At 35.9% G+C, this 19,176-nt stretch overlaps 4 protein-coding genes and 1 long non-coding RNA gene across 9 annotated transcripts in view; 3 read left to right on the top strand and 2 right to left on the bottom strand.

Annotated features, from left to right (window-relative positions):
• The window catches only part of LOC135072482 (protein argonaute-2), a 29,381-nt gene extending 24,686 nt beyond the window's left edge, over positions 1 to 4,695 (bottom strand). For 4 of the 5 annotated variants that reach the window (XM_063966438.1, XM_063966429.1, XM_063966423.1 and 1 more), the window contains exons 1-7: positions 4,558 to 4,695; positions 3,486 to 3,823; positions 3,197 to 3,397; positions 2,873 to 3,116; positions 2,547 to 2,769; positions 2,215 to 2,460; positions 1,046 to 1,211 (exon numbers count right to left, since the gene is read on the bottom strand). In XM_063966438.1, coding sequence (XP_063822508.1) covers positions 1,046 to 1,211; positions 2,215 to 2,460; positions 2,547 to 2,769; positions 2,873 to 3,116; positions 3,197 to 3,397; positions 3,486 to 3,823; positions 4,558 to 4,576 — 1,437 coding nt within the window. In that variant the 5' untranslated portion in view covers positions 4,577 to 4,695. Of the gene's footprint in view, positions 1 to 1,045; positions 1,212 to 2,214; positions 2,461 to 2,546; positions 2,770 to 2,872; positions 3,117 to 3,196; positions 3,398 to 3,485; positions 3,824 to 4,557 lie in introns of those variants that run through there. The other variant, XM_063966445.1, reaches the window with a different exon arrangement.
• Positions 4,696 to 5,350: 655 nt separating this feature from the next.
• On the top strand, positions 5,351 to 6,449 carry LOC135075916 (large ribosomal subunit protein mL53). Its single transcript, XM_063970372.1, has 3 exons — positions 5,351 to 5,572; positions 5,687 to 5,814; positions 6,204 to 6,449. Exons 1-3 carry the CDS (start codon positions 5,427 to 5,429, stop codon positions 6,356 to 6,358), a joined length of 429 nt encoding a protein of 142 aa, XP_063826442.1. The 5' UTR covers positions 5,351 to 5,426; the 3' UTR covers positions 6,359 to 6,449.
• LOC135075908 (uncharacterized) lies at positions 6,367 to 6,598 on the top strand. Its single transcript, XM_063970366.1, has one exon. It carries the CDS (start codon positions 6,367 to 6,369, stop codon positions 6,541 to 6,543), a length of 177 nt encoding a protein of 58 aa, XP_063826436.1. The 3' UTR covers positions 6,544 to 6,598.
• Positions 6,599 to 7,135: 537 nt separating this feature from the next.
• On the bottom strand, positions 7,136 to 11,809 carry LOC135072652 (eukaryotic translation initiation factor 3 subunit E). Its single transcript, XM_063966667.1, has 9 exons — positions 11,609 to 11,809; positions 11,332 to 11,448; positions 11,079 to 11,246; positions 10,716 to 10,838; positions 8,745 to 8,986; positions 8,518 to 8,652; positions 8,205 to 8,399; positions 7,682 to 7,916; positions 7,136 to 7,261 (listed from the first exon to the last, which is right to left on the bottom strand). Exons 1-9 carry the CDS (start codon positions 11,702 to 11,704, stop codon positions 7,235 to 7,237), a joined length of 1,338 nt encoding a protein of 445 aa, XP_063822737.1. The 5' UTR covers positions 11,705 to 11,809; the 3' UTR covers positions 7,136 to 7,234.
• Positions 9,015 to 10,629, top strand: LOC135072660 (uncharacterized). The gene is made up of 3 exons (XR_010257471.1): positions 9,015 to 10,179; positions 10,261 to 10,420; positions 10,501 to 10,629. It is a non-coding gene; the product is annotated as an uncharacterized LOC135072660 (long non-coding RNA).
• Positions 11,810 to 19,176: the final 7,367 nt, after the last annotated feature.

Here is a 19,176-nt window from a genome sequence, read left to right on the forward strand (position 1 = left end):
AAAGGTAAGTAAAGTTTAATGACACAAGTATCAAGACTGTGTAAAATCGTTTATGGGGTCATCTGCACTGTATTCAAATGCGTATCAGTAAAGAATAGGGTCAGAAATCACGGCGGATAGTAATTGTTGCGTTGGAATAGGTATAACAAAACCCGCGAGACTGTCGTAATTCTAAAAAGAGTTATATTTAATTTTGTGAATTTTAATTCGATTTTAGATTTAAGGGTTATTCAATGAGATGCATCTAGTTCGTTTCAGCTCCACTCAGGTTTACGGATGTCGGTTCTAGGTACTTGAGCAATTGACTCAGTTTATTATGCGCAAATCAAACCCGGCAATCAGAGATACGTGGCAGTATAACACTGCAATATTGCACCTTATATGCATTCGTTTTTTTTTTTCAAGCTTGATAACAATGCCTCAGTAAGGGACTTAAATGATTGAGATTTGCTTATAATAAGTGGAAAATATTCCAAAATAGGCTTTATTATGTGGTGTAAATGTATCTACGTGTCCGTTACACCACGTATCATGTGACATCTTTGGCGTTCACATGGAAAAAGTCTTATCTTTATTACAATTACGCCGATTCGACGAAAACGTAAACCACCGATCGGCGATCTTAGCATCTATGCTAATATGTTATTAACGACCAATTACCTACGTATGGCAGGTAGAGATTGGATTTTTGAGTACATGTTCTATCATTGGGCCGATTTAGCTGATTCCGGTTTTGAAATGTTTGTCTCAGTTTAGGTTTACAAATACAAAAGGGTTTGTATAAGAAAAAAGCACATGCCTATAGGAAGTTCGCCGAGCATCGTAACCGTATCAACACGAGGCGGTCAGTATTTTTTGTATGAAACTCTTATACTGCAACACACACTTATCCGTTTTAAAGTTTCAGTGTCATTCATCAGAATCATCAGAAAGTTGCAGTTTCGTTGCAGTCGCGTTTCACCGTCTGTTCTGGGCCTTAGTCTGCCACAAAATAAGGCGAAATAACGCGGGCTATAATAATTATAAGTTCAAAAAGAAACCTTACCTGTCCTCCCAATGAAGAGACGCGGCCTCCGTACTGCAGCTTGGGAGGAGGCAGCACGCGCCCGCGCACCTCCATCATATTGTTGGAGATCGTCAGCCCGAACTCCTTCACGTACAGATCCGTGTTGAAGTTCGCGCGACGCACCAGGTTGTTGATTTCACGCTCTCTGTACAAGGTTACAATAAAACAAAGTGATTAAAGGTTCGGCTAAAGTTTAGCCGCTAAACCAACGTGCAGCCGGCGTGCAAGATGACGATGGCGATGGCGATCAGCGCCCCGATTGAGCTAAATATTTTCAACTGTAACGCAACTGGCCGACGAACGAAATACTCAGCTGTTTGCACAAATCCGTATCGCGGTGTCGTTTTGACAGCTAATTCAAACGAAGCTGTAACGTAAAAGCTGACAGGAAGCTACTTTTCCTCACACGCTAGTCAAACGCTTCACGAATATTTGCTGTTTTTGTTTAAAAAATAAGGTGTTCGGAATTTTAATGGAAGGTGCATAAATCCTGTTTTGTCTTTGCGCGTGAACTTTACCGCGATACCAAATTGCACATCGGCTGGAATGATATTGGAGCGTGACTGGAGTGTGGACTAGAGATGAAACGCCAATGAATTGGAGACATTACAAATTAGCGCAATCGGGGCGCAGACTTTAACGCATTGATCGCCATCGCCATCGCGCACGCAGGCTGATCGCGTTGGTTTAGCCGAACATTTAATGCTAAATAATTGTGTCGGGACATTCGCGCAGCACACCCAGACGCGAACCAAATATTTCTTATTTGGTTCGCGTCTGGGTGTGCTTTTAAATACCAACGCCAGAGATAACATACCATGTCAGTTAGGAGTTTTGGCTATTAATCATAAATAATCTGCTAGTAAAATTGCTATGTCAAAAATATTTTACAAACTGATTTTGGAAGGTTTATCTTGGAAAAAAAATTGAAATATACTAAACTTCAGTATGCTAAAGTTACCAAGTTTATCAAATTACCAATTTCCCTGAATTGTGATAAACATCATGTATTTAATATGACTAATAAAATTGTTACCAGTTTAGTTGTGATAAGGGAATAGTAATTTAATCAGCACTTTTCCTTGAATACGCTGCACAATAAAGTTATCCTGTTTCACAATAACATAGTCTAAAGTTAGGTATATTACCTATCAGGAGCAGAGCGCGCTGTAGCTTTGATCATGGTTGATGTTTGCATATCTGTCAATTTCTTAATACACCGCTGCCCAGGCACTATGTTGCAAACTTCCAAGGGCAAGTATGTGTGCTTGTGTTCCTGACCCACTTGCAAACACGGCAAATGGGGATATCGGAGCTTCATTTTATATTTATCCAAGAAGTATTTCGCTACTGTACATTCTACAGTTTGTCCATTTTCAAGTTGCAGTGGAAATCTGTAATAAAAAAGATATTAATTTATCAGTTAACTGTTCTAAACATAGGATTATGATATACATTTTAGGGTCAAAAATCAACTTACGATTGCATTTGCGCAGGTCGACGTGTGACGTTGCACACTCTGTATTTTCGTTTCATAGTACCACAATGGGTAATTTCTATCTTAAGCCCTTTGATTTCTTTCGTAAACTTGACTCTCTGAGAGTCTGTCAGAGGTTTACGCTGGTCATTAATGTCCCGAATATCTAGGACTTCACACATGAATTCAATAACAGGTTGTGCCTTATAAAATGCCGTGGCAGAGACTGAAATGAAAAGTAACAATTATAAACAACACATTTGGATGTTGTATGAAACCGATCAGATTTTTTTGTTTAGCAACAAATTTTCACAAAAGCTATTACGTACCATCAATATTAAGCATCATTTTCCATTGGCTAGGTCTCACTGATTGATGGAAACCAAACCAAACTTCACGACCCCCACCCAGAGGATGATAATACCCTTCAGGGGAGGAGAAAAATGAGCGTCCGACTGGCGTGTACATCATTGAAGGTAAATGTCTCATGACGACATCCAGAGCCAAGATAGCGTCATAAGGGATTTGTCTCGTACGCCCTTCTAATGCCTCTTCTAGAGCAAATAGTGACACCTATAAATAAATAAATAATGTCAAATAAATACCAAAAAAGAACTATGTTATAATACAAAGAATTTACAAAATAGACTTACCTGAGCCACCCACTTAATAGTAACACGAAATACTCTGTCCTTGCCTTCACCCGGTAAAATAACTTCTAATTCTACTCTATCATTACCAATCGGTAATGGATCCCTTGTATATAGATTATTCCTACCATCAAATACTGGTTTTAGTGCACCAAATATTTTATTATAACAATGTACCATAGTTTCAACAATTTCTCTATTAACCTGTAACAAATCACGTGTGTTATTATAACAACAATAAAAGTATACTGAATAAAATAATCTATGAAGCTTCTTGATTTCAAATCCTTACCTTTCTTGGACATTTGTCAGGTTGAATATTAACATCGTAATGATGTACATAACCTCTCGGCATGGATATCTGGAAGTGGTTCGCTCGGAGCATAATCGGTCTTCCTTCATGGCCGAGGTTGGGTCTTCTCGGACACGTGAGGACTGGGAGATCGGGGGGTGGGGCAGCCGCCGGGGACACGAGGGAGATGGGTCCGGCGGCGGCGGCGGCGCCGGTGGGCGGGGCGCCGGTGGTGGGCGCGGTGCTGGCGGCGCCCGGCGCGGCGCCCGTGGTGCCCGCCGCCGTGCTCACCGTGGCCGACACGCCTACGGCACCCGCACTTGTCTCCCCCGCTGGAGCTGAGGAATATTAACATACAGTACACTGTTCGCCAACATTCACAGTTTGCTGCTTCCTTTTTATCTTGTTCCTTTAGGGAAACTATGTAATGGGAAATTTTATTGTCCTATAATTTTAATACAGTAATGAATTAAGATATAAAAGTGTTCAAATACTAAAAGCTTAAGAATCAAACACTTGTTGGTCTTATGTGAAATTTTATTTTATTCATGTCAAAGAAAGATCATAAATTTGCAACCTATAAATTAAAAACAAGATATTTTACTTTGATGAATAAAGGTTTTAGGTGCTATTAGCATAATTGATAGAGTAATGACTATAATCATTAATGAGAATTATATAAAAGACCTTAAGGAAAACTCATGGACATAAAAGTTACTTAATTTGTTAGGGAACAAACATATTCTATATACGAAATTAACAAATAACTGGGTAGTGTTGACTTGGCATGTATATCTTTTAATTAAAAAGTACATAAACACATTTTCCGAATGAATTTAATTGATCAAACCTATTATGAACCTAGTTGAATCCCTAATTTATATGCACGATAAATTGTACCCATTGTAATTTATAATTTATATTCATCTTTGTGAACAATTGGTAGATATAAGCCAGGGAAAAATGATTTAGGCTGATATTTTAGTTACAAACAAATTATTTATGGCACAAAGAAAATGATGATGCTGGTGTGCATCCTATCGGTTGACAATATTTCGTATGGATTACTTACGTTGACCAACGGGGTACATCTTGTCTGCTAAATGATTTAAACTAACAAAAAGCTTGAAATTATGAAACTATAAAGTCCTCGTGTCGAAATTCTTAAAATGTGCTATTGTAATACATGAAATAGGTGGCCCCTTCTTGACTTATTTTGACAGTTTAAATTTTTTTTTTCATTACGCTTCTTTATTGCGGAGGCTACTATAGCAAAGGAGTGCCATAATGTTATGCCTAAATCATATCAAAATCGAGTAGGAAGACACAGGAGACAGCCTATTACTCATATTTAAAAAAAACCTGACCATGACCATATAGTAGTTCTTGCAACTCACGAAAGCGAGCGAGTAAGCTTTACTTTTGCAAATAACAATAGTGTAATGTCTATCAAAACCATAAAAACAAACAGTAGCGAACCACCACACATTATTTGTAAAGCTCACTCGCCTTCGTGAATTATAAAATAATAATATTTTAATTGTGTTGTGTGATCTCTATTCAAATATTAAGCCAGAGCCAGGTGCCGGCTTTACATCAACTTTGATGCTTTGAACTTAGTTTGAGTGTGCTCGCCTCAACTTTCGCTGCGCGATCCAGCGCGACCACAAACTAGATTGTTAAAAACAACGCAATTATTTTAATCTGTGGGCGTGCCTTTTGACATTTTGTAGGGTTACTTATCTGTGAAATTTTAAAAAAATATATCAGTATAATCCAACAAAATAAAATGTACTATCGTACAAAATAGGAAACACTTCTTTTTAACCATACTTTTACATGGAAGTAGCGCCCTCTTACCAATAAATTTCATGACCAATATCTATTTCCGCATTACATTCCTGGATCGATAAAATTCTAACCCGAAAATTCTAAATTAAAATGTCTATCCCAATTAGTGGGACTTTCAGAAGATCGGGAGGTGTAGTTTCAGCTATTAGTAAACAATTGAAAAGTGTAAATTTGAAAGCGGCGAAACGAATAACAGTTAAATTTGATCCCTTTGGAGATAACGTTACCCATACAAGGTTGGTATGAGTTTTTGAAGTAGAACTTGACATAACATAAAATTTTCATACAAATCAATAATAGCAACTCGTTCTACATTACGTACGAGTAACTAAAATAAAAACTGTTTTCAGGAACTTTCTGCATTACATCAGTTCGCCCAAAATAAGTCGAACAAATCCAAATTGTTCTTTGAAGACTGAAATAGTATGCGATCGCAGTGACCCAACAATAGATGTTGCCATTGTACCAGCAATCTCAGGTGAGGTTTTATCGTCTGACTATACTATCCTGTGAATTTACTATTCTGGATCTATTTAATACAACACAGATGAGACAGACATCCAATGTTAACACCTTGTCTTGTAAAAACTGACAATCTCGGCTGGAGTCTAAACTTTTAGGTACATGGGTGCCCTACCCATTGTGGAAATCTGTAGCTAAAAGCTTTGGTGTGTACTATTTTTACCAAATACATGACCCACCATAATGTTATCCCACCACATTTCTATAGGTCAGCTGGTAAAGAATGACTTATGGCGTTAAGCTCGCCTTTTTGTATGGAACATTGTTATTTGTGTGCAATAAAGTCTTTAAATAAATAAATATTTTACTTAATAAATATCTTATGAAATGTTTTGTTTGTTACAGAAACAGCCAAAGTGAGCAAAGTCACATTCAAAAGTGGTAATCTAACCTGTTTGGAAATACTGCAACTATTGAATAAACACATCTCATCACTAGCACCTGTGGAACAACCCGTTTCAACTATTCAAACTAAATCAGAAAAAAGGAAAAAGAAATAATAAGAAAAATGACTCGATCAAAGGGCAACTTGCATGTTGTAGAAGAAATATACAATCAAATACCTGCATTTACTGATGTGTTTTCTGAAGACACATTTTACATATTTGTGGTGTTCTTTGTTCTGTCTACTATCATGGTTGCTTTTATTCTATCAAGATTCATTACAATAAAACCTGTAGAATAGTGTAAATTAATATTATAGTGTATTTGATGTTCAATATAAAAATGCTTGAAAATTATTTGTTTTGTTATTTCTTGTGTCCCTAATTTTATTGTCTTGAAGATAGAGTTTAATATTAGATCAAAATACTCTTCTATTCTGATTATTACTATAACTTACTCAAGTAACACCAGCTTTTCAATATGACTGTAAATTAATTTATAACAGAAAAATTGCTAATAATCACAATTATTTCCCTTACCCCTACCTGGCCACACATATCGCGACAATGGCAAAACCAGTGTGCTTCTAACAAACCTTCAAATAGGTTTATTCCCAATAACTATTAATCAGAATAATAATGGCGACAATCTGAAGAGATTCGCTCTGTCGAGTTGTTTATGTATAACCAAGTAATTCGCGTACTTTGGAGCGCTTTTTTGCATAGTCTCAACGGCTTCGGATTCGCTCCGCTGTCGCCCGAATGTTATCGCGATGTGTGTGGCCCAGGCATTATTTAATACCACAGCTGTATAGTATCTGCACCACACTACCTATTACGGGTATTATTGAGTTAAGTTCTAGTAAGAAAATTAATAAGAGAAAAAACCTCAAATTTCTGGGATAGTGTAAATTTATTATTACATACATTTAGTAGGTACAATTACAAAACTGAAGATACTTTTTTGCGACAAATATTACTCCTTCACTTATCTCAGAATTCTTGAGCTCCCCAACGAATCTGTAATAAAAGATTTCTGATATAGTTTTATTTACAATAATATTATTTTTTATTATATTAATGTACTGTTTTTTCAATGATAAAGAAATAAAAAAAAATTTAAGATTATTGTTTACAATACGATGTTTTTCTGCTCGAATCAAGATTTTGGGAAAGCCAAACTGTTGCAAAGTTTTTTTTATGAGGCAAACGAGCAGACGGATCACCTGATGGTAAGTGAGTACCGTCGCCTAAAGACACAAGTTTGAAACAATAAGGTACATTTATTTAAATGAATGAATATTTGGAATAATTGGGCTTTCAATGTGTATGTAGATGTTACGTTTTGTTTATAAATTGACCTTGCAAAAAATTAGTTTTTTCCACTGAGTAATGAGAGAAACATGAACACAATCTTTCGATCGCGATCTATAAACTTACGTCTTGATTCCGGGCTTTCTGTTTACGTTCAACCAGCGACGAGAGCGCCTCGGACCGCACAGCAAGGGAGTCGATTCTCTCCACCAGTTGCTGGTACGGCGACAGCGGCTGTGCTCCCATTACCACGTGTCCCAGCTTCGAATCGATCTTGGCGTCCAGACGTGCGTTGCGGATCAGGTTCACTATCCAACACTCGGCCTCATCAGGCTGCATGTTCAAGTTCTCAGCTAACATACTGTAAACAGAAACAGGACATGTTTTGATATTGAGAAACATTAAGTTCATATTTTCCAATCATTTTTTTTATTTCCTAGAACTTTGTTTCCATAAATAAATAATTCACTAACACCGCCCTCTAGTGGCGTCGTAAGAACGTACACATTTGTAAAATATGAAAACGTAAGAAGTGTGCTTGCACATCCATGTGCAAACTCACATTCTACTTTTGCAGCACATCATGATGAGATGTAAATTAAAGATTACTTATGCAGTAAACTAAATTCCATTATTTTTTTACACTTACCCAATACTAATGACTTGGTGGATGCGGCAGAAAGTTTCGAAAATCATGAGGCGGGCATTTTCAACAAACTCTTCAAGACAAGCTATCAAAAAGAAGTCTGTCAGCAGTACTGTCTGGCACTGGTTTAACTTTCTTCGGGCCGCTTCGAAATCAAAGTTAACATAGAGATGTTCTATGAATTCTGTTATGGGGTCTCTGGAATATAAAATCAAAGTAATGATAATTGTGACATAGGATCTAAGCACGCATTATTCTATAACGCATTTGAATAACATAAAAAATTTGAATTTAAAGAGAAGTTTTAAGTTTATACCTGTAGGTATATGCTTCTTGCTGTATAACCTTTACTAAGTCTTTCAGCGCATTCCTCCTTGATCTGTTGATGATGACAGCTGTCGCCAAGTAACGAAGAATGTGAGGGCACATCGTCTGGATGGCATTCAAGTACCTGAGGAAATGAATGAAAAAGTATGCTATTAAATATTCACATTTACACAGATATTTCATTCATGAAAAATTTACATAGAGATAAACACTTACAGTGGTTTGTACAAGAACATTTCAATGATTAGGTCGCGCCCTTTTACGTGGTTGAAGAATACAAAGAGCGACCAGTGGACCAGCCACGTCCGTTGCTGCAGAGCTTGCATATTGTTGGCGGTTGCTCCAGCAGCACCATTATCGATGAACTCTCGCAACTTTGTAAGATCATCAAGTGCACCATCCCAGTTCTGGACGAGAATCTCACTGGCCAGTTTGCCCCAAAGAACTGACAGGTAGTTCTGAAAAAGGTAGTGTAGTATGTTAGAATATAAAATTCATCATTAATAATTTTCAGAAATAAAACATTATTATAAAAAAATCTTCTTGATTATGGTACTATGCATACACATAAATCCTTTTTCATAAAAGGCCAATATGTTTTTTTTTAATTGATTTAAAAAGTAAATAATTATCACTCAATCAATGTCAGAATTGGAGATTGCAAGATGTCAGCAAAATTAATAGTTCATAAATTTGAAAATGGTCAAGATTGTAAATCTTTAATGATCACGATTAATGAAGGTAGCAATGATTTATCTGGGATTCAATTCAGTTCATGGCTGGATAGTTCAGCTTTTAGAAAGAAAGTAAATGAGAAGTCTTCTCGTTTAGTAGTAAAAATAGCATCTGGAAGTGAGCTAAGTAATTTTGATTTAGATTCTTGTGCCAAATTGGTAGATTCAGAAACAAACACAGTTAGGAAATTATGGGGTGATGATTACAACCAAATTGAGATGCATTCAGTGAGTCTAATTTATAATAATGATGCTAACAATATTAATGCCACCAACATGTCCTTAAATGCTCTATGTCCTCTAGAATACAGCTTAGAAAAGGTGAAAGAAAATAATGCTCGAATCATGGAAAACATTCACATGCTTAATAGAACACTGAATTATACTAAAAAGAAAGAAATTTTGGATACAATTTATCCAAAGCCGATGCGATCATTTCCATGTGAAACCTGTGGGAAATGTTTTGTGTATGAAACTGGACTAAAGAGACACTGTGCAATGCGACATACCACTGCAGAAGTACAGCCCCGTTGGCAAATTGTATGGACGTGTATAGAGTGCTTTCAGGTGTGGCCTCAACATGATCTTGCATTGAAACATTCTAAACAATGTTCAAAATTAGACAGTGCTGATTGTGTGCGTGAAATAAAAACTTCATCACTATTACAATGTGAGTTTTGTGAGAAAGTCTTTACAAGTATTCCAAGACTACTGAAACATACTAAGTTGCATTCAACACAAAATAATTATGAGTGCAACACATGTGAAACCTCTTTCTTGTCATATAAAGAAGCTGAAGAGCACTGGCTGTTATGCCCTTGGCTAAAAGCATATTATAGTTTTTCTTTGCCAAAACTTCTATTGTGCAATGCATGTGATAGAAAATTCAGAAACTATGAACAACTTTACAACCACAGGTAATAAATCTAAACATTATAATGCTTGTTTTAGAATTTTTATCAGTGATGGTTATTATAATAGTTATTTATCATTTTTAGATATAAAATTGGGCATTTTATGGCAAAGAATAATAGTGATAATTTGGGTACATTTGTGTACCAATGTGAGTTGTGCGGCAAATGTTTCCCATCTGTACAGCCTCTACAAACTCACAAAAGGCAAAGTCATCCTTATTTAGACATAACAAGCTGCAATGTTGTAAGTATCTCTCAAGTAAAATATTTATCAGCATTTCAATGTTAAAATATCATAATCAAGAAAGTAATATTCATTCACAGGCAGCCAACTATAACAGCATGTATCTGACACAAGAAGAGCACTGTAATGCTATTGGAGAACAATGACTAATAGTGTGAAGAACAGTTGTTTTGTAATATACGTAATATGAATAAAGATATTACTTATAACATTTTGGGTTTAAAATTTTAAACTAGCTTCCTAAATTATAAAAAAAATGCAACATTTTAAATAATTTCTAGTAAAAATGTGTTACCCTATCAGTAGGAGACATGACCAGCTGACAGAAGTAGAGGTATGAGGCCGACTCAACGTAGTTACCACATTCGTATCTGTATTTGGCCAACCGGTACATGCTGTCAATCATTTCAATTTTGAACTGGAAAGAAACATGTAATTGATTAATAAAAGTTCTAGTTTCGTCAATTCAAACTCTGGATCTAAAATTAATTTAATTTCAAAGTTCTTAAACAATCAAAAAATATAAAATTGATGCTTTAATACAAGGATTCTAAATTATGCAAGGTGAAAGTTGATTTAGTAGTAACCTTGAAACTAGAATAGGTAGATATTGGCAAAAATCTAGTTAATTGAATGGTTGCTTTAACAGAACTCTTACCTCAAATTCCTTGTTAGTAGTTAAGTAGTTGATCAAGGTTTTTGGGTCCCGCATAGTCTCAACAGTTTTCATGACATCATCTCTTTGCATGAGCCTCAAAACAGGCTCCACAGCGTCTTGCAGCACTTGCAGCTGTGAGAGGACTACACCTCTTCTGGACTTGATTTCCTAATAGATAAAAGTATTAGTTATCCAACTGAAATAGCTAAAGTAGAGAGTAATAATGAAATTCACTCAAACACAAAATACTTACTTCAGGAGTATCCTCATCAGGGTAGAGCATTCCACGAATGTCGATCACATAATCGATCATGTTAGTTTTACTGAGTATTTCCAGTTTAGCCTGTAATAGCTCCGACTGGTCATATGTCTGAAAGGTAGTAGAAATATTGCATTTACTATGTTAAATATGTAGTAAACAAACAAATTACTATAAATATTTTGTATACAACCAAAACATTTGATTTTCTAAGAGGAATAAGTTTAATAATCTGGTAAAATATGATGATGACGAGTATGGTTTACCGTACCTCCTTTGCGGCTAAAAATTCAAGCAATGGAAACACAAGATGTCGGTCTAAATATTGACCTATTTTAAACGTTAAATCAAATTTAGAATAACTCATGTTTGTCACTGTATTTAACACAAAATTAAAATGTAAGCTTTCGTTGGAAACAACCTGACCCACAACACAACCTAACCTCAAAAGATCAACAATTTGACACTTTGACACAAGGATGTGACAATCACTGTCATTCGAGGAAACGGAAGTCGATACCACAGAGGTCGAAGCAATAGAGTTGCTCAGAAAGAGTCACGTATTCTTTGGAGTCACTCCGTCCGTAGCTCACGGACGTAAGTTTATAATTGACTTCTATTTCTAGCATTACATTATCATAAAATTGCAGCGCAACATTCAGAGTAGTGGTGCGGTTACTCTAGACTCTTAATGGCTTGGCGTCTGTTGCACTTTGGCGGCTGTATGGTGAAAATGGTTAGATTAAGCCGGGTCTCCAGCGCGTATTTAGCTCTACACAATCAACAAAAAACATCTCAACCTTCAACAGTTTTTGTAGCCAATTTTGTTGAATGTTGACATATTTTTGTTGATTGTGTAGGGCTGTGATTGACCCGGCTTTTTCAACTCTCACTCGCAGTCACGCCCTCACCCGCTTATTCCACTCTGAATCAAGCTTTGAATGAAGCCATGAGTAAAAAAAGAGTTCAACTAGACTCCTTTAAAAAAAATATTAAGGGAAAATTGAGCTTAAGACCTCTCCATATTCTTTTCATAAATCATTGACGTAAACCGCGAATGCCCAGAAAAAAGTTGGTTTTTTTTTAATAATGGTGTTACCAGTTGAAAATTAAACTCAATCGAATACATTATTTTTTATTAATTGAATAGTTCTAACATATCACTAATGACTTCATACAATATGTACTAAATTTTTGTAGTGCAAAAAGTTTGAAAATGTTGAGAGATACCATTTATTAGCATTTATTAGCCATAGTTATTAGCTTATCTTTATGTTGCCAACTTTCTTTGAAATATTTTTATGAACATAAAGCATAAAGATGTTCTATTCCCTTAATTATTGTTTCTATTGAGACTTTTCTGAAATTTTGGAAGAGTGTATACTTTGTGTACTAAGGGAATATTCGAATATATAGCCTGACCAGGAACATAAAAACCCTCGCCATGTTGCGGAAAACTAATGGTACTAATTTCTTTTAATGGCAACAGTAACTGAAAACTTCATTGACATGTCACCTTGCATGTCAGTCTATTGTTGTCAAAGTGTAAACAAACTTTATTTTAAATGTTTGCAATTGATTTTGTGAATTAAATTGCTAAAATATTTTTATAGTCGTGAAAGAAAAGTGGTTCACGATGTGTTAATGTATTTGTCGAAGAGAAATACTAAGGGTTCGGACAATATTTTCATTGAATAATGTTTCCGACAAAGGTTGTCAAATTGACTGACATGTTTATCGTATAGTACAGTCCACTATGAAAATTAGCTGTAGTCTGTTTCAACTACCTATTTTAAAGTTTTTTGTCACTTTCCAAGTTTTGAATTTTATGGAATTGGGAAAGGAGTACCGAGTTTGAAGCGTTCATGAGCAGACATTTCAGTTGAATATTCAAGTTCTGAATTTGATTATTGATGAATAATAAAATAAATCCTACTAGCTCGATTGATGGTTTCATTTAATTTATTTAAACCAGGTTACCTTTAATAATATTTTTCGTTAATTTATGAAAATATCAAATTAGCCCGTAATCCTGAATACTGATACATAAATTTAGCCTATTAATTTAACACATGTACGACTGTACTCAGTGTTGCACTATCAAATGCAATTGAAGCGCCTCCATGCCAGGGTTTTTATGTTCCTGGTCAGGCTATACTAATTAATAATAATCCTTTTTACTACATTATTTTGAAACTTGCAATAGGCTAGTTGCCTCATGTCACCATTTATCATAATAACTTTTAATTCAAATATTATTCTGTACAAGGGTCCGAAATATATAAACTTCAATAAATATAAATAAGGGATTGCTGTAAAAATTCAACTGAAACCCGTTAATTTTTTACTTTTTTTTTCTCTTGACTGAAAACACCGTCCGCCATGTTTCTACGTCACCAATATTGTAAACAACAAAACGTCAAACACTAGTTTCAGGTTTTTTTTTTTTTTTTTTTTTTTTTTTGTTGGCTCGCACGGCTTGTGCATTTGCCACGACAAAGGTAGGGAAACGAAAATGTAGGAAATATCGGAATTTCGGAAATTTAAAAGGATAGGATCAATATAGGTAGGTAGGTAGATGTAATAAGATATTAAAAATATAATACAAAACATATTATAATAAAGTACAAAAACTAAACCTTTATATCATTTTTAGATAGGTATAAGGAGATACATTTATAAATATCTTGATCGTTTGTGCATAAAAGGGTATTAATACAAGTGGGAAAAGGGACACGGAGGGTTAACAAAGAGGACATAAAAAGAGAGCGATCATACTTCGGACAGGAAAACAGGATGTGATTAATATCACCTACTTCAGAGCCACAATCGCATAAATTACTATCAATGATTTTAAGTCTAGCTAAATGTGCTGGCGTACATGTATGCCCTAACCGCATGCGAATGAGAATAGAGGTGGCTGTCTTATCGAGCGTCGTTCTGAAAAACCAAGGTTTAACCGGGATATTGGGCTGTATACTCTTATAGTGCTTTCCTTTAACCAGGTCATTACTATTCCATTCACCTTCCCAAGCTTTACGAAGATAGGATTTAGGAAGGGTAGCTAAATCATGAGAGAAGTTTTTATATGGGAATATATCTCCACACTGCACTGCTTCATTTGCCATTTTATCTGCTATTTCGTTACCGGGAATATTACTGTGAGAGGGGATCCAGGCAAAAATTACCTGGAAACCATTCAGTCGGCACTTGTTAAGTAATATTCTACTATCAATAATTATTGGAAAATTAATATTAGCTTTAAAAGGGAATTTAGCCAAAGCTTGTAATGCACTTTTTGAGTCTGAAAAAATTATGGACTTTTTAAGTTTCATTAGTAATATATATTCTAGCGATTTGAATAAACCAAAGCATTCACCCGTAAATACTGACGTCTCAGGAGGGAACATCTTTTTTTGATTTATTTTGTACTGATAATGAAAAACACCTACGCCCACGTTACCATCAGGTGAATGTTTCGAAGCGTCACAATAAATATGGTGCCAATCATGCCAGCCATTAGATTCTAAAACAAGGTTAAAAGTAGGGAATGCAGAACTACCATATTTTGGAATATCCAAGTCGAAATAAATGTCAGGGGAGAGAATTAAGGATTCATAATTGGAGCAGAACAGAGGCATGTATGCAGATCTATGGCTAGGAGCTTGTAAAGAAATATATTTACGAAAACTTATGACAAGGCACGGTGGAGTTTTATGAGTCCAATAAGGTACAGAGTCTACATATTCCGACAAATCTTGCAACTTAGAATAGAGAGGATGATTAAGAAATTGAAATACACGAAATAGATATTTATCACTTAAAAATTGCCTTCGAAGACCAAGGGGAGGCTCAACACATTCAATTTGGACTGCATTATTAGGACTAGACCGCATTGCACCAGTGACAATACGTAGGGCTTTAGATTGGACAGTGTCAAGTTTGCGCAAACCCACAATGCTACAAGGTTCCAAAAAGAAAGACCCATAATCTAGAACACTTCGAATAATAGCGTTATACACAAGTTTCAGACTATAAGGATGTGCACCCCACCAAACTCCCGATAAGCATCTTAAGATATTCAAAAGCTTTTCACACCTAGCTAGTATATAGTACAAATGAGGTAAACCGGTTAACTTAGAATCAAGAATTAAACCTAGAAACTTAGCCTCATTATGAACAGGTATAGCCGAATTATCATAATACACAGAAATAGGCGGTGGACATCGCATCCTGGAGAATAGAACTATTGAACTCTTATTTACTGACAGACTTAAGCCATTTTTATCTAGCCATGTCTTTAAAACGTTTAGAGTGGTAGACAAAGACTCACACAAATTTTGAATGTTTGAACCAGTAATATACATAACAAGATCGTCTGCATACTGTAAAATATTAACTTTGTTATGTAAAGATGATTCTAAATCATATGAGTAAATATTAAATAATAAAGGACTTAAAACAGATCCTTGAGGTAAGTCTCGCCAGATTGATCTAGTTCTTGTCGATTCGCCACTTGAAACGTTAATGAATCGCTCAGATAATATATTCATAATGAAATTTACTAATATTATAGGAACATTAAGCAAAACAAGTTTATTTTTAAGAATAGGTAATAACACATTATCATAAGCTGCTGTTATGTCTAAAAATGCTGCAAGTAGAGATTTATTCATAGAAAATGCTAAGCGGATATCACAGGTGAAAATTCCCAAACTGTCAGAGGTACTCCTGCCTTTTCTGAACCCATATTGAGTATCGCTTAATAACCCTTTGCTCTCAATAAACCATTCCAGCCTATTTTTAATCAAGTGTTCTGCTACTTTAATAAGAACTGATGAGAGAGCAATAGGTCTATATGAGGCGGCATCATCTGAGGGTTTATTAGGCTTCAGGATTGGAATAATGTCTTGGGACTTCCAGGATGGAGGAACAAAGCCATTGATCATTATAGAATTAATAAGGGTTAAGTAGTATAACAGACTGGTATCGCTTAAGTGAGAGAGAAAAGAATACGGAATGCCATCACTACCGGGAGACGAATCTTTTACAGATGAAAGAATACCTTTTAGTTCGTCAAGATCAAATGGGGCTGAAAGACCAGTTCTAAAAGATGAGGGTGAGGTAACAGGAACTATGTTATATAAAGGTGCAGAAGGAGGGGCCAACTTATCTAAAAAGTTTTCTACTACAGGTTCTGGGAGATGAGAAGAAGTGGAATTTTTGAAAGCAGCTCTGAATCTTCTTATATTTGTCCATACCATTGAAGGAGGAGTATTAGGAGAGATCGAAGAACAGAAATTTCGCCAACCTTCCCACTTTTTACGTTTTAACAATTTACGAGTACTGGTTATGGCTTCAGACAGTAAGTTATAGTTCTCATCTGTAGTGTTCTCACTATATCTTTTCTCAGCCTCTTTTCTTTGTTTAATGGCAGCTGTGCAATCACTATCCCACCATGGGGGAGAAGGGATTTTACTGGAGTGATGGCCTTTCATTGGAAACACCTCCTCTGCAGTCTCCAACAGAAGGGTGGCCAGTGCCTCAGCACACATCGACTGGTTCCTCTCCCCTACTACAGGGAGGGAAGCAATGCTTCGCTCAACTTTCTCCTTATATAATTGCCAGTTAACATTGCCTAACTTAAATTTCATACGGGGAGGGCGCCTAAAAACAGATTTGTTAGGTACAGATGGAAACGTTATGAATATGGGGAAATGATCGCTACCATAAGAAGAAGTAAGTGTAGTCCAAGTCAAAGATGATGCTAAACTAGGTGAACAAATAGAAATATCTGGGGCACTCACACCCTCATGAGGTGGAGTTCTACGTGTTGGGAGGCCAGAGTTAAGTATACATAAATTTTCGGAGTCAATTAAATCTAAAATCCTACTGCCATAATAGTTTGAATTAGAACTCCCCCATGCCTGGTGCTGAGCATTAAAATCACCAAGTATAATTATGGGTTTAGGAAAACTATGTATTAAATTATCTACTTCATCATAAATTAAGGATGATGGGTGAGGGATATATATAGATAAATAAGTAATATTATTTATACTAACAGCTACAATAGAGAAATCAGCATTATGATGAGGGATTTGTATATTAGAAAAAGAGAGAGAGTCATGTATGAGTAGTGCTACGCCACCATAATTATCAGCTCGGTCTTCTCTAACTGTAGAGAATCCAGAGACTTTAAATAAGGAGTCCGGCCGAAGCCACGTCTCCTGAAGAGCAAATATAGAAGACTTAAACTTATTAATTAAAAACAGTAAATCGCTTTTCTTGTTAGTAATACTACGACAGTTCCACTGTATTATGGACAACTGGTCCATTATTACAGTTAATTACTTCAGAGGTATTCTTATTAGAAGGGGCAACGTTGGACGGTGAGGATAAATAATTAGACTGGGACAGGGAATGAAGAAGAGTAATAAGCAGTTCTTTAATTGACATATCGGACAAATAATCATTTTTACTATCATTTACAAGAATACTTTGGGATGGGGAAAATGGAGAATTAAAGTCTTTAATCAGGGCCTCATGACTGGCCCGATCATATCCTTTGTTAAATTTGGGGGGATCTTTTGGTTTTAAAAATATGGTCTTTTTGTATGAACTACTGGTACTCATGTTGTTTTTATTAAATCCAATATTCCTTTTATTTGGGCTCGGTGGAGGTGGAGAAGAAGTTAATACATCAGCATAAGATTTAGTAGCCGGAGGGTGTAATTTCATTGCTTCAGCATAAGTCAAACATTCTTTTGCCATACTTTCCTTAATATTTCGCTGCCTCAGAAACTCTGGACACTTTTTGCTGGTAGCAAAATGCGAACCAGAACATAAACAACACACAAGGTCATCTTCATGTACAGAACAGTTATCCCCGGAATGACTTTGACCACACCTGAAGCAACGAGGAGTCGACCTACATTGACTTTTGATGTGACCATACCTGCAGCACTGAAAGCATTGAATGGTGGGGAATATGTACAACTCCACCGGTAAAGAAGTGAAGCACATAAATATTCTTTTGGGTAGGACTTGTCCATCAAAGGTAACAACTACTGTTTCAATTGGTACAAATTCTGATTTACCATTGTTTACATTCTTCCTTTTTAAACGCCTTACTTTCAGAATGCTGCCACATCCAATTGGAACAGACATGTTCTCAATAATTTCCTCATCGGACCAATCTAAGGGTACCCCTCGGACAACCCCCATACGAGTAACATTAGTAACCGGGATGAAAGCTTTGTACTTATTTAGAGTTAATAACTTGTTGGTCAAAAATGCATTGGCAGCTTCATGAGTTGAGAAAGCAATAGACAATCTATTCCTACCAATTTTTTTCAGGCTTCCATTGATAACATTATGGATTGAATTCTTTTTTAAAAAATGGCCAAATGACACAGGGTGTAGAGTAGCGTTATCATTTGGAGAAGTTATCTCTTTTTGCACGTGTATTATGTATGGTGACAGATCCGACGCTAGATATGACTGCCTACCAACAGGTTGTCGTAAAGGATTCTCTTCAGAAACACTAGCTGAATTTGGTACTGAAGGGTTGATATTCAAGGTAGAATTCAAAGCTGATTTAGCATTTAAAAGTAACTTGTCCGATGAATTTTCGCATTGACAATCGTTTTCATTTATTACGCCTTGTTTATTATGGTGTCTCCTTTTTTTATTACAATGTTTACAGAGTTTGCGAGGAGCATGAGTCCGTTTTCGTTTACTGTTAACATTGCATTCAGAACCGTCCGTATCCACAAAAGAGCTTTCGCTTACCAAGTTTACATTATCAGACGAGATAGTAACAAAGTTAGAAGCCTG

Source organism: Ostrinia nubilalis, chromosome 1 (genome assembly GCF_963855985.1).
Source record: "Ostrinia nubilalis chromosome 1, ilOstNubi1.1, whole genome shotgun sequence".
Taxonomy (NCBI): domain Eukaryota; kingdom Metazoa; phylum Arthropoda; class Insecta; order Lepidoptera; family Crambidae; genus Ostrinia; species Ostrinia nubilalis.